This window comes from Pseudozyma flocculosa (genome assembly GCF_000417875.1).
Source record: "Pseudozyma flocculosa PF-1 unplaced genomic scaffold scaffold00027, whole genome shotgun sequence".
Lineage (NCBI taxonomy): Eukaryota > Fungi > Basidiomycota > Ustilaginomycetes > Ustilaginales > Ustilaginaceae > Pseudozyma > Pseudozyma flocculosa.
This window is the reverse complement of record NW_006920895.1, coordinates 111,735-126,696: the sequence shown is the minus strand read 5'-3', so window position 1 is coordinate 126,696 and position 14,962 is coordinate 111,735. Positions and strand designations below refer to the sequence as shown.

Here is a 14,962-nt window from a genome sequence, read left to right as displayed (position 1 = left end):
GCTTCCTCAGCCAGATCGGCGACCTGCTGTAGCTTGCGCCGTGCGAAATCACTCACCGTCTAGTCGTCAGTTGCTTGTGCAGTCAGGCCGTGCGACGAAGATGTGTGGACAGATGCTGCGCGTGATTGGCAAGCATGGATTGCGCGCAGTCGAGCAGCTTTGTTGCAGTGATTCGTACAGAGACCTGGGACGAGGCGGACGATGGCTGCCGCAGAGTGCGAAACGATGCTGACGCGTGCGACCTGCCAGTCGTCTTGGAGAGATGGGCGCGCGCGTGTGCGCGTGCGCCGAATGTCAAAGGAGGCGCCAGAGATGGACGCGGTGGCCTTTTTTGACGCGCAAAGATATGCGGGCTGCAACAACAACGGAAGGACGAGAGAATTGACAAACGAACGGACGGGCGGACAGATTGGTGTCGAGTCGAGTCACGCCAAGCCGGGTCGGGCTGGCCAGCCCAGCCCAGCATCAAGAGGCTTGAACAAGCGGCGGATGAGAGTGCGCATTTTCCGCGCGCCCTTTTTTTTCGGTTTTTTGCTTTCCGGTGGGGGTGCTCGTGACGGATCGAGATGCAGCGACGGGCGGTCAGTGCACGCCGGCGTGCTATCGTTCAGAGCGTAAAGAGGAAGCGGAGATCGGCGACGCTGAGGCGGCCCATGGCTGACTCGTCCTTGCCGATGGCGGCCTCGATCATGGCGCTCTTCTTGTTCTGCAGCTCAATGATGCGGCTCTCGATGCTGTTTTCGATGATCATGCGCTTGACGATGATGGGTCGATGCTGGCCCAGTCGGTGGATGCGGTCCATGGCCTGCACCTCGACCGAGGGATTCCACCACGGGTCCATGAGGTAGACGCGCGACGCCTCGGTTAGGTTGAGGGCCACACCGCCGGCCTTGAGGCTGACGAGAAAGACGGTGACGTTGGGGTTCTCCATGAAGTGCTTGATCGTCTTGTTGCGCGCCTCGGGCGACATGTTGCCCTCGAGCCGGCAGATCTGGAAGCCGGCGCGCTGGAGGCGGAAGGCGATCAGGTCGAGGAAGTTGACAAACTGGGAAAAGACGAGCGACTTGATCGTCTTGTCCTCGGCGCGCAGCTGCGTCAGCTCCTCGACGAGCGCCTCGATCTTGGTGCTGGAGCGCCACTGGTCCATGTCGAGGCGCGACAGGATGCCCTGTCGGCCGCTGCGGCCGCCGTCCGAGGCATTGTTGAGCGGCTGCGGCGGCTCGAGAGCCTCCCCCTCGAGGTCGATCGAGAGCGTGGCGTGGCAGTAGGGGCAGTCGGGCGCGCCCGCGTCGGGCGGAAGGTCGGTCTCGAGGTACTGGCGCACGCACTCGCGGCAGAAGACGTGGCGGCAGCGCGACATGATGGCGTCCTCGGCCACGTCGGCGCAGATCTTGCACACGTGGTGCTCGTCCTGCTGTTCGCCCAACAGACGGTTCGAGACGCCCGACTGCGAGCGGAGCACCAGGTCAGGGTGGTTGGCGATCTGGCGCATCCGCGTCAGGAGCGTAAAGATGTTGCTGTAGTTGTTGAGCACGGTGCCCTGGTCGAGGTAGGTCGAGAACTTGCGCGTTGTGTCCGAGTAGAGGGACGTGTACAGGTCCTCCTCCTCCTCATTGAACAGGTCGCGGCGCACCTCGATGGTGCGGGGCGGCAGGCCCATGTCGTCGGCGCGCTCGAGCTTGGTGCGACGCAGCATCATGCGCTCGAGCAGCAGGCGGAGGCGGCCGAAAGCGTCCTTGCCCTCGCCCTGCTCAGCGCCGTTCTTCTGGATGGGCTTGAGGATCTCGTTGTTCCAGAAACACGTGTGGTGCATGGGCGTGTGACCGCAGCTGTCGCAGTTGCGGCGGTCGCTGAACTGCCAGTGGAGCGACTTGCACGGGCACTTTTTGCAGAAGTAGAAGGCGTACGGGTCGCCGCCGAGGAAGCGGATCATTGAGTAGAGCTCCCCCACGCGGTTCTGCAGCGGCGTGCCGCTGAGGCACCAGCGGAAGTCGCCCTTGAGCGCGAAGGCGCCCTTGGCCGTGTTGGTGGCGCGCTCTTTGATGTTGTGCGCCTCGTCGAGGATGATGCGGCGCCAGTGGATGGCATGAAGCACTGAATCCTCCTTGACACGCATCTTTTTGCGCTGGAAACCCGTCTCTTGCTTGCGGTAGCAGCTCTCGAGCACCGCATAGCTCGTCAGCACCACGTCGGCGCGTCGCAGCCGGTCGGCGTCCTGGGTGCGGTTGGCGCCGTGCCACAGCTCCACTTTGAGCCGCGGCTCGGTGTACTGCTCGATCTCGTTGCGCCACTGCATGATAGCCACCGTCGGCGCCAGCACCAGGCACGGCTTCTGGCGGTCGCTCAGCATCAGGCTAATCATCTGGATCGTCTTGCCCATGCCCATCTCATCGGCCAGCATGCCTCCCTTCCAGGGGCCCGCCTCCTGCCGCTTGAGCCAGTCGAGGCCCTCGCGCTGGAACGGCAGCAACTTGATGTTGAGCCCCGCCGGCTGCTCGGCCTGCTCCGGCTTGATGACCGCGACGCCGTCCCGCAGCTTCTCCCATACGTCTTTGAGCTCAGGGTGGTGCGCCACGAGCGCGCGCTTGTTCTTCTCGTACTGGCTGCGGACGTTCTTGTTCTTGAGGCGCGCCTGGCGCCTCTCGCTCCGCAAGCGCGCCGCACGCTGCTTGGCCGTCTCGTACTGCTGCTCCTCGCGCATGCTGCCGGCGGCGAGGCCGGTCGACGGGCCAGCCGACGAGCCAGCGGCGAGCGGAGCGTCCTCGTCGCTCAGCTCACTGTCGTCGGAGCCGTCCAAGGAGCTGGCATCAGAGTCGATGTCGATGTCGCGCTTGAGGCGTGCCTGGCGGGCCGAGCGCGAAGCACGCTTGCTGTAGCCGACCGGCTCGAAATCGCTGTCGGATCCCGAATTGTCGTCATCGACCTGGTACTCGTCGAGCGCAGCCTTGGCCTTGGTCTTGATGGAGGCCGCGTTGGCGGCGGCACGGCGTCCCTTGGACTTGGTAGCAACCGAAGCAGGTTCAGGGACATCCGATACGCCCTCGGACGCCAGCTCAAGCGACAGCGCGACTAGCTCCTCATCGCCGTCACTGTCCCCCTTCATGGCGGGGGCAGCAGCGGCAGCAGCGGCTGCCGTCGAACGCCTGCTGGTGCGCTGAAGCGCGGATCGCTGCTGCGTGGCAGGCGGCGCAGCCTTGACGTCGGCGTCCTCGTGCGGATCCTCGTCCACACCCTTGACGATCTTGCCTTTGCCCTTTGCCATGGCCTTTGTCTGGCCTTTGCCCTTCGCGGCCTTGGGCGTGAATTTGGCCGCCATGTACCACTCAGTCTCGTCCTCGGTCTCGTCATCCTCATCGTCGTTGATGTCATCGCCATCCTTGTATTTGTCTTCGTCGAACTTGCGCATCGATGAGCTGCCGCCGATTGAAGTCCTGCTCCTCTTGGCAGGGCGCAGCGGGGGCTGCGGCTGTCGCTGCTTCTCTGCTTCGTCGTCAGAACTGCTGCTGATGACGATCGCCTCGATCTTGCGCTTGCCGGTCGATTTGGTGGAGGGAGCGGCCGCGGCATCGCCTGCTGCAGAAGTCGACCTCTTGAGGGCGCTGCGCGTGGGTACTGACGCCCTCGTCGAGGCTCGGGTGGATCGCTGCGAGGAAGTGTGGGAAGGGATCTCGACGAAGGCGTGGCCAGCTTCGAACTTGACGGCCGGAGGCTGGTTGGTCGGGCTGAAGGCGCCCTTGACAGGCCCGGTACGCGACGCCGATGCCTTGCTGGCCGGCACGGGTAAAAGCACTTCCTCGGCGTCGTCGATCGACGTGGCAGGAGTCACGGTTCCCGAGGCGCGGGCTGACGAGATGTTGGAGGCGATGGTGGCCGGCGTGGTCGAGCCTGCCGACGAGGCGAAAGAGGCTCGCTGGCTACCGCGGCCCAGCTCGGGCGACGGCGTCGTCGCCGTTCGTGCATCGTCGCCCAGCATGTCGAGCTCGTCCCTGCCGTCTGAGCCGGACGCAGCGCTGCCCTGCCCACGCGAGATCGACTGACGGCTGGAGCGGCGAGGTCCCGGCGGCGGCGCCATGGCTTGTATGCAGGAGTGGAAGAGCGTGGGTGGTGGGAGGAGAGCTTGATTGAGGACTGCCGGCAGCTCAGCAGCTCGGTGGGGCGATCGCAGGGAGAAGGTGCCAGCAGACAATGGGCTACGAAGACGGCGTGGGCATGGGCAGACTGAAGTGAAGGGTGGCTGGGTGGCAAACGGCGAGCTCTGGAGCTCGGCAACCTAGAACGCCGACGAAGGAAGAATGGCGGGAGATCGGCGCCCGAGACGAAACGAGACAAGGAGTGGTCAAGAGACGAAGGGTTGGAGGAGGGGAAAGCCGACAACGAGAGTCGCTGCAGTGGTGGTGGTGGCACGGAAAGAGGGAGAGGGAAAGGGTGGAGCGATAAGGGACGGCCCGTGGCTCAGTCGGTGGGGAGGGTGGCAAAAACCAAGGAGGCTGGGCCCGTCTGGCCCGCCTTTGCCACCCGAACTGGCCAGGCCGGGGCCACACGCACGCAAGCAAGGCAGCCGAGAAGACACACGGGCGTGCAGGGCCAGGACCCTCGCCTCGCCACCAAAAAAAGGGGGCATTGAAAATTATGTGAATCGTAGCTGGGAATTTGGCATATCAGCGGACGAATTCTTTGGATGATTCGCAGGTCAGGAGTACAGCTATTTGCACGTAACTTTGATAATCCAGGTTAGAAGGCCTGAACTTCACGTTTCGAGGCTGCCTTGCGCCTGCTCGAGTCTTGTTGCGGTCTGCATGAACGCGCGCGAGTGGATGCAGGCCTGGTCAGGCCGGACAGGCCGGCAAGCGCACCTGCACCCCGCCTTTTCCCTCTGACTTCCGACATCCGCACTTTGGCCCGCACGCGCTTGCAGACAGGTCCACTCTACGCGGCCGACCTGCTGCTGCTGTCAGAGACCACAAGCTTCAAGGGAGCACTTTGGCCATTCTCACTGGCTCATTAAATTGCCAAGAACCTGACAAACACTTCAGCAGGCTTCAAGAGAATCCTTGAAACTGATACTGTGCAGATAGATTCATAGCTAGCATCAAAAACCAGGTCGTTTTTTGGCCATGGGCTGACCTATGGCCTGAAGTTGGGATATTGGGGGGTCATCTATGCCAAAAAATGGCTGCAGGCCACCTATGGCCAGAAATTGGCGATCTCCTGCGCCAATGACTTGTGCAAGCCCGCCAGCCAACTGTCATAGCTAGCAGCAGGGCCAACCTATGATCTGGCAGATTGTAGGTAGGCGTAGCCTGTCTACAATTTTCAGATCATAGGGGATCCTTCTACACAAATGATTTATGGATCCAGACAAGCCTTGCGGATTTTTAGATCGTACTTTGCCTATGATTTTTCAGATCGTAGCTAGACTGGTCTACCTACGATTTTTCAGATCGTAGCCAGACAGCGGTCAGAATGGAAGCTACGATCAATTAATTCCTATCTACAATACTAGAAGCAATGATACGATCGCGCCTGTGCAGTGAGGAAGCGTACAACAGCATGCAGATGGGGCAGGCGGCAGAAAGGAGGTGGAAAGAGGCAAACGGAAGAAAAGGGGTCAGCAGTAGGCGCAGGTATTGCCAGCAATAGGGTGGCATCATCAACTCACCAAGATCATGCGGGACGGGGATGGATGTCCCAGGGCGCAACGGCTGCAGGGTGGCGATGGGTGGCAGTCGCAGCGGCGGTTGAAGAGGAGCGCAGCAGCAATCAAATCAGTGCGGCATATGCGGCATGTTCGACTCACCTGACGATGTCCTGATGGCTTGACGGCGGGTGTGGAGGCGGAGTGTGCTGCTTGTCACCGGCTTCGTGTGCAAGGTGCAAGCAAGTTGGCGTCGATGGTGGCGGCGGATCGGCATTGATGGTGGCGGCGAGTCGGCGTTGGCGGTGGCAGTGGCGGCAAGCCAACGATGGTGGTGACATCGGCTAACGAAGGTGGTGGCATCGGTGCAGAGTGTTGGAACACCTCGCCGTCTCGCACAAAAAACGCAAAGGATAAACCGATTCGATCAGAAGGGACACTCTAGAGCACTGGACGCGCCTCCCGGGTCCGACTCCTTCAAGTCCCGACCTGAGCCGTCAGGTAATGCAAAGGTAGCCGTAAGGAGCAGCTCCTACCCCCGATGCTACCCCTCACCGACGGTCAATCCCCCTTCATTCCTACCCCTCCATTCCTACCCCTTTAGATAGACACGTCCAGTCATCTAGAGAGCCGCGGTTCACGGTCGAGTCAAGCAACTCGACCAAAGAGACGGAGCGGCACGGTCCCCTGTAGCTACAGGATCATGGTTGCTGCTCTAGAGGTCTATAGTAACCCGCAGCGCAAAGTTGTAGCGTATATATATGACCAGCTTCTGGTCGCCAATGGGACCGCTTCTTTATCGAATCTTACACACTTCATCCCCTTCTATCGGTTCGCTTACCCTCACACACTCTTCCACATCTCTACAAGCAACTACAGTCGCCTGCCTTGCGTCTTCGACAACTAGTCCGTCGGTCTACCCTCGGCCTGGCCCCGAAGCCGTTCCGAGTCCAGGAACAACAACTCGACTCCTACGGTTGACTCCATACTGTCCTTCGGTGTTCCAGACAACTAGACTTGTTTTTGTTGTCGGTTCCGACTTGCACGCACCCTAACAGGTGTCCCAATAGGTTATGAGCCCAAGTGCCCGTCGTGACTCAAGTTCAGGCAATTCCTATTCGCTTCGTCCGCGAAGGGCAACACCCCTCGGTTCGACCCCTCAAGCTGAAGAAGGTCAGCATCTCGATTCAATCCCCAAAACAGAGATCTATTCCACCCCGTCCACTATTACTTCGCAGATCAGGATGACTACCGTGGGAAACGCCATCATCATGAACAACCAGAAGCTTCCCCGACTCACCAACGCAGCGGACTACTACCGCTGGCGCGAGGAGTCGACGGATGTCTTCCTCCAGAAGGCATCAAAGATCTGGCGCATTGTTCAAGGGGAACTGCCTTGACCTGACAGCATCCTCGAACCAGAGAAGTACAAGGAATGGATCGACGCAAACAATACTGCAGTTGGCCTCCTCCGTTTGAGCCTGTCAATCGAGATCAAGCATACGATTCTAGAGCTTGAGGATGCCCATGCGATTTGGGCGAAACTCGAACAGTCCTTTGCAAGCTCGATGAAGTGGCGACTCGAGGAACTAGAGACCGAGTTCAACAGTCTTAAGCAAGAAAAGGCAAGCATCGATGGCTTCGTTGGCAAGATCAAGGAGTTGTCGGAGCAACTGCACCTTGGTGGCGTCGAAGTCACGATGCACAAGAAGTACACCGTCCTGATGAAAGGGCTTTGTTGCGAGAATGGCAACCTCAAAGCGCAGATTGAGGAGACCTACCGCAACCAGAGGGAGCAAAACAGGCTTCTAGTTTGACGCATAGGACTCGACGACGAACAGTTCGAGATCGTCACCGAGCCCCTCGACGAGAAAGCCGAGTTCGATGGCATCGTTGCCAAGCTCCGGTCCAAGGAACTGGAGCTAGGACTCAACTCGCACGGCCTCACGCAGAAGACTCGACAGGGAATGTCAGCCTTCTTTACCCAGTCTAGGCCTCAGAAGCCACGACACCAAGGGCGCTTCGAGAAGAAGAGCTCTGGACCACGCCCTCAACGAAGAATCGAGGACATTGTCTGCTACCGTTGTCAAGAGAAGGGACACTTTGCAAACAAGTGCAGCAACCCCAAGAAGGAGTCTGGATCATGTCCCCCGTTCAGGAGGAACCACCATTCTCGAGCCCTGGATGCGACGTTCGCGGCTATGGAAGTCCCATCGGCAACCGAGTCGACTTTCTCCACTCTAGAGCACTGCTCCGTCACTAACGGACGCTGGATCATTGACTCAGGCTCTACGACGCACATCTGCACCAAAGCAGCGCTCTTCACGGACCTAAAGCCCGTAAGCGGACGTGTCATTCGCAGCGCAAATGGCGCAGAGACGGAAGCCGATGGAGAAGGAACGGTGCACATCAAGGTCAATCTGGAGAAAGGCAAGATCGGCATCGTGACGCTCGAGAACGTCCTATACATCCCAAGCTATGCAGCGAACCTCATCTCGCTCAGCCGAATCAGAGGAAAGGCTGAGATCATCATGAGCAAGAACTCTACAGTTGCAAAGATCAACGTTGTTTGTCGTCGGTTCCGACTTGCACGCACCCTAACAGGTGTTCCAATACTTCTGCCTGCTCTGCCGCCTCCGTCAATCATCGGAAACCTCGGGGAGCTGTCTCCGAGGATTCTGATGATTGACAGCTCTCGCCGCCGCTTCTGCCCAGCAAGCAGTCAAGCCAGCTGGTTGGCTGGCAGCCAGGCTCGGGCGGGTGGCGGGTGGGCTGGGCTGGCTGGCAGGCTCGGGCGGGCGCGCGGGTGGGCCAGCTGGCTGGCTCAGGGGCCGGCCGGCTGGCGAGGCTGACTAAGCTTGCGCGCGCGCAAAAAAAAAGTGGAGGCCAGGCCACGCCGCCAGTCAGGCCTGCATGCGTGCTCACGCAGGCTCGCTGGCTGGCCTGTGTGAGCACGCACGCACGCCCTCTGCCTGACCTCCCGCCCGCTGTCACAGCCCTGGCTCAATCGGGGCTGAGCGGCGCGGGCCAGCGGAGCAGAGGATTCCGGAGCCGAAGTGAATTCTCTCCGCGCGGCCGCGGAGAGGAATCACCAGGCCGCCAGCAATCCTCTGCGCGCCAGGCAACGTCGGCACGCACCGTGCGGCTCCGCAGTTGCTCCTGCTGGCAGGAGGACGCTTCAGATCCGCACTGAGGGCCAAGGGCTAGGCTTCGGGCACAACGGTGGCGTCCCACCTCGGAGCAACGCCCTGGGATGACAATGGAGGACAATAGGACAATAGAGGCCATTTCTGATTGGTCGAGGCAGGGATGCCTCGACGCCGTAGGTAGACAGTATATAGCCTAGTCCTCCTCCGCGTCGGTAGACTGGATGCCCCTCATCCAGTCTAGTCAATACCAGTCCTCACAGCTTGCTCGTCTTCCATCGACGTGAGAGCCCGAGGCTACCGTTGCCTAGCAAATATGACGCCTATCAACAGATCACCATCGCCAGCTCACTTCCGTAGTCATCCTTGACCGTGGACGCCTGCCAACGGTGCTCACAGCCGCCCTCGGTATCAACCCGCCGTTCCCGAACCTTGCTTGCGCCTCTGACGGGAGCACTGAAGCGATCGCCCTCTGACGTGCAGAGATTTCTCCGCCCTCGGATACTCCTCTGCGCACTCGCCAGGTCGACCGTTACACCCATCAGCTGACCCCCTGCCCGCCAGCTGAGCCTCACCCGCCCGCGTGCCTTGGTATATAGTCTTGCCCGCTCCACCTCGCTCCCTCCCTCCCAACCACTACCATCGGCCCTTTGCCTGCCATCGACCCTCGCCCGCCATCGGACCTTCGCCCGCCGCCGCCACCAGGCTGCCATCGACGCCACCAACCTGCATCAACGTCGCCAACATCACGCGCGCGCTTTGTATTGGGACACCTGCTAGGGTGCGTGCAAGTCAGAACCGACGACAAACAACAAGTCTAGTTGTCTGGAACACCGAAGGACAGTATGGAGTCAAACCGTAGGAGTCGAGTTGTTGTTCCTGGACTCGGAACGGCTTCGGGGCCAGGTCGAGGGTAGACCGACGGACTAGTTGTCGAAGACGCAAGGCAGGCGACTGTAGTTGCTTGTAGAGATGTGGAAGAGTGTGTGAGGGTAAGCGAACCGATAGAAGGGGATGAAGTGTGCAAGATTCGATAAAGAAGCGGTCCCATCGGCGACCAGAAGCTGGTCATATATATACGCTACAACTTTGCGCTGCGGGTTACTATAGACCTCTAGAGCAGCAACCATGATCCTGTAGCTACAGGGGACCGTGCCGCTCCGTCTCTTTGGTCGAGTTGCTTGACTCGACCGTGAACCGCGGCTCTCTAGATGACTGGACGTGTCTATCTAAAGGGGTAGGAATGGAGGGGTAGGAATGAAGGGGGATTGACCGTCGGTGAGGGGTAGCATCGGGGGTAGGAGCTGCTCCTTACGGCTACCCTTGCCTTACCTGATGGCTCGGGTCGGGACTCGCAGGAGCCGGGCCCGAAGGGCGCGTCCAGTGCTCTAGAGTGTCCCTTCTGATCGAATCGGTTTATCCTTTGCGTTTTTTGTGCGAGACGGCGAGGTGTTCCAACAAGAAGAGCCTGCCAAAAAAATGTCGGATTTTGGATTGTAGCTAGATCGTAGCTAGGCTGCGCATCCGAAAAATCGTACACAGGGCTCAATGCCCGATTTGAGATCGTAGCTAGGCTGCACATCGGGATAATCGAAGACAGGGATCGATTCCTGATTTCAGATCGTAGCCTGCCTACGATCCAAAATGGGCCCCACCCTGCTGCTAGCTATGGTCCTGCTGCTAGCTATGTATGCTCATTGTGGCTGATTCATTCTTCATCTGTGGTTCTCTGGTGGGAGAATAGGCTCTGCTGGGGGTCAAGATGCAGAGTCAGCAGGTCGTCGGAGGCCGTGCTGACAGCAGTGAGAGAGACTGGGGTAGGTGTGCCATTGCCGAATTCCGAGTTTGGAGCTCAGTCTGGCTTGAGCCAACTGCGCCACGCGTCCAGTCAGACCGATGGACGCCCTCCACATTTTCCTGGGCGGACGCAGGCTGGGTCGATGCAGGTGGGTACCCAAAACGTTCTTCGCCACCACCACCACCGCCGTCCAATCACCTTCGACATTCGCCAGCAACACAAGTCCTGCTGTAATGCCTCACCCAGCCTGTTCTTAGCAGCCGGCAGGAAGGATCACGTCTTACACGATGGATACCACCGAATCGCTGCTCGAGCGAGCCTCGCTGCTGCCATTCCACCAAGCCATCATCAGTTCGCTGGTGCCAGGTCCAGACGATTCACCGGATGAGGGCGACGTCTTGGTCATCATGGCCCGAGGCCTCGGTATGCGGCGCATCGTCAGCACTGTCTTGAGGATCTACGATGGGCCTAAAAACCTAGTCATCCTCGTCAACGCCTCTGCAGAGGAGGAAGCTGGCATCGGCGAGGAGCTCACCACACTGGGCGTCAGAAAGCCCGGTATGCGCACTATCCATCATGAGATGCCGGCCAAGCAGAGGTGAGCGTGAACAGCTCAAAGACCCGTTCAAATGGCGCTCATCGTCCTCAACTGAACACATCTGCCTGGATTCGATGTCGGGCCGTTGCAGGCAGGAAACGTACCTCTCTGGCGGGATCCTTAGCGTAACGTCCCGCATCCTGGTCGTCGACATGTTGAGCAAGAGGATCCCGACAGGGCTCATCACTGGCCTCGCCGTGATGCATGCTGAAAAGTGAGTGTAGGCTGAGGGAACGTTGCCTGCGTCAACGAGCTGGGTCTTATCGTCAGAGCCCACGCTTTTGGCTTCTTGCCAGGGTCACGCCTACCTCTGTCGAAGCATTCATCCTGCGCATCTACCGACAAGAGAACAAGGTACGCATCATGGCCTGCCCGAACGTCGTTGCCGCGTACAGTGTTTGATTGGGTCGGTGTTCGGTCTTGATCCTGGCAGGACGGCTTCCTCAAGGCCTTTTCAGACGAACCGGAGCACTTCACCGCCGGTGTGAGCCCCCTGCAAACGGTGATGAGCCAGCTAAGGATACGCAAGGTCGAGCTATGGCCACGGTGCGTACTCAATGTAGCCCGCAGAGTCAAGCGGCAAGTCGAAACGAGATCTCCTGCCCGCTCATACGGCGTTCTCGTTGCGATGCCAAACCCAATCTAGTTTCCACAAGCAGACGAACAAAGACCTCGGCCAAAGAAAGGCAGATGTCATCGAACTCCACCAACCACTCAGCCGTTCGATGCGCGACATCCAGACTGCCATTGTCGAATGCCTGGATGCGACGCTGTCCGAGCTCAAGAGGGGGAACGCGAACGTGAGTGACCTTTCAGAACGTATGTGCAAAAGCGATCCGCCAGCGGCTGACCGTCCCGTTGCTTCGATCAATGACGGCGCCAAGGTCGAAACCGACGATTTCTCCATCGAGAATGCCATCTTCAGAGCGTTCGACGTCATGGTCAGGCGTCAGCTCGATCCGATCTGGCACCGCGTCAGCGGCAAAACGAAGCAGCTTGTCGGCGACCTGACTACGCTCAGAAGCCTGCTGAAGTGAGTGCTGCGGCTGCAGGAGTTCCGGGGGATGCACAGGTGTTGCAGCTGACGCCCTCGCCTTGAGGTCCGACCCGATCCCCACGGACTCGGATCGCGCAACAGCTATCTGCTCACGTACGATGCCGTGACGTTCAACTCCTTCCTCGAGACGATACTGGCTTCTAACACGACAACAGTGAGCGGAACGGCTCGCCAGAATCAATCCCCCTGGCTTTACATGGATGCGGCCAACACAATCTTCGTCGAGGCCAAGCGGAGGGCGTATCTGTGGACGGAGAACCCGATGCTCTCGCGATCCTTGGACCAAGACGGCATCGACGCGGACGGCGAGGAGGCCCTCCGAGAGGCGGAGGCAACCACGAGCGCCGAAGGTGCGCGACAACGGACGGCTGCCGACACACAGCTGCCAGAACAAGTGACGCCCGTCCTCGAGGAGCTGCCGAAATGGCACCTGTTGAAAGAAGTCCTCGACGAGATCGAGCAGGAGATTCACTTTTCGGAGGTCGATCTAACCGGCCCAACCAACAACACGATCTTGATCATGACCAACTCGGAACGCACCTGCTCGCAGATCCGGGAGATCCTCTCTACTATGCACCAGTGCCCTCCCGACAGTCCCGGGAAGCTTCTGATGCGCCGGCTCCTGCGCGACTACTTCTTCTGGAAGGGGGGGCTGGGCAAGCTCAACGCCAACCTCAGGAGTGATGGGCAGGCGTCATCCGGGCCCTCGGACGCCAATCGCCTCGAGCGATCAGGTGAAAGGGGTGCGGCAACTTCCGAGGCCCTCAAACGGAAAGAGGCTTTTCAGCAACGGGGCCAGCAACAGCTTCTCAAGAGGCGCAGGCAAAGGGGCGGTGCGGCGAGCGTCGCCGGCGGTCGCTTCACGCGTGGCTCTGCATCGGAGGGTGGCGGCGCAGCGCTAGAGGAAGAAGCGGGCCAGGTGTCTAAGTTGTGAGTCCCCACCTTGGAGCCAGCAGTCATACCAGTAAGGAGTCGCTGAATCATAGGAGACCGCCCACTTTGCTCGTCAGTATCGAGTCTGCCCTAGCTCGTGCGGAAGCAGACTTCGGCGAGGAGGCTGTCGGTGAAGCTTCCTCCCGCCTCGCAGATATGGACGAGGTCGAGTTCGATGCCTTCTTTGGCATGCTGAGCATGGAGAACCTGGTGGTCGTACGTCCATATCGTGGCGACCAAGACGACAAGATCCTGCAAGAGCTCCGGCCACGCTTCTTCGTCATGTACGACCCGGATCCAGCGTTTGTCCGACGCATCGAGGTCTATCGCAGCACCAACCCGGGCATCGGTGCCCGCGTCTACTTCCTCATCTACGCCGACTCTGTCGAGGAGCAGCGTTACCTCAGCGCTCTCCGGAGGGAAAAAGAGGCATTTGAGCGGCTCATCCGGGAAAAGTCCAACATGGCCCTCCCCCTGACAGCCGATGGCCGACCCATGGCGGAGGACGCCGATCAGCGATTCCTTCGGACAGTCAGCAGCCGAGTGGCAGGTGGCCAGAGGACCGCTACCGCGGAGCCTCCAAGGATCATCGTCGATATGCGCGAGTTCCGTTCAAGTCTGCCGTCGATGCTGCACGCGGCCAACATCCAGGTGGTACCCTGCACGCTACAGATCGGAGACTACATCCTGTCGCCCACAATGTGCGTCGAGAGAAAAAGCCTGCCCGACCTGGTGCAAAGCTTCAACTCGGGACGCCTGTGAGTACGGTGCAGACTCGAACGATTATAGCGCGAGCGAATCTCGTTGTAAATTGACCCGCCCAGCCTTGCCCTGACGTCTCTCCTCTGCTCTTCCTGATCAGGTACACTCAATGCGAGCTGATGAGTGTCCACTACCAGCACCCCATCCTCCTAATCGAATTTGAGCAGGACAAGTCGTTCTCACTCCAGGTAAGTCGGCTACGATCTGCCGCAAGGCTACGAGAACAGCGATGACTGACAGAAAGCTGTCCATCTCCTCGTCCGGGCCAGACCTTGAATGAAGGAAAAAGCGTTGCGATGCGCGGCGCCAACTCAGAACTCGACATCCAGGCGAAGCTGGTTCTCCTGACTTCTGCCTTTCCTCGTCTCAGGGTCATCTGGTCCAGCTCGCCGTTTGCGACGGCAGACATCTTTGCCGAGCTCAAGCAGAATTTTGAAGAGCCCGACGCCGCGCGCGTGGCGATGGTCGGTCTCGAAGAGTCTACGGGCGCGACGTCTGAATCGGGTAAAGGCCGCAGCATCAACCCCAACAGCGAGCACTCATTCAACCTGGCGCCGCAAGACATGCTCCGGGCTCTGCCTGGCGTCACGACGAAGAACTACAGGTACATCATGGGCCAGGTCAGGGACCTGGCAGACCTCTGCGACATGTCGGCCGACGAGCTGCGTGACCTCATCGGGGTCGAACCGGGTCGTCAGCTGACCAGATTCATCCACAGGGACGTCAAACAGCAACCGCGGCGCTAATCGGCGCTGAGGACGGTCACCCCCGGACGATGTCCTTTTCTGCATCTTCACCATCGACGTCCCGGCCGGCCGAATCCGCGCGGTCATCCCACACGACAAGCTTGCAGGGGCCGGCAAAGCGGCGTGCGACTGCTAATCAGCGGCTGCCCGCGATGTTGGCCGCCACAGCCACCGCGGTTGACATCAGCTCTGAGCAGGACTGGCGTCGTCTGCGATCCGGGACCGCTTGGTGGGCAAAGGCAGCACGACTGGGCGCACTCCGACGCTTCGAGGAATGCCACCGTGCC

The 14,962-nt window shown here is 59.8% G+C and overlaps 2 protein-coding genes across 2 annotated transcripts; one reads left to right on the top strand and one right to left on the bottom strand.

Moving 5' to 3' along the window:
• Positions 1 to 607: 607 nt before the first annotated feature.
• On the bottom strand, positions 608 to 4,072 carry PFL1_06538 (uncharacterized protein; the record flags this gene model as incomplete). The annotated part of the gene is made up of 1 exon (XM_007884081.1): positions 608 to 4,072. One exon carries the CDS (start codon positions 4,070 to 4,072, stop codon positions 608 to 610), a length of 3,465 nt encoding a protein of 1,154 aa, XP_007882272.1.
• A 6,794-nt stretch (positions 4,073 to 10,866) lies between these two features.
• Positions 10,867 to 14,675, top strand: PFL1_06537 (uncharacterized protein; the record flags this gene model as incomplete). The annotated part of the gene is made up of 10 exons (XM_007884080.1): positions 10,867 to 11,177; positions 11,269 to 11,391; positions 11,474 to 11,531; positions 11,611 to 11,723; positions 11,824 to 11,977; positions 12,062 to 12,210; positions 12,316 to 13,164; positions 13,245 to 13,925; positions 14,030 to 14,117; positions 14,199 to 14,675. The coding sequence occupies 10 exons, from the start codon at positions 10,867 to 10,869 to the stop codon at positions 14,673 to 14,675; spliced, it is 3,003 nt and encodes a 1,000-aa protein (XP_007882271.1).
• Positions 14,676 to 14,962: the final 287 nt, after the last annotated feature.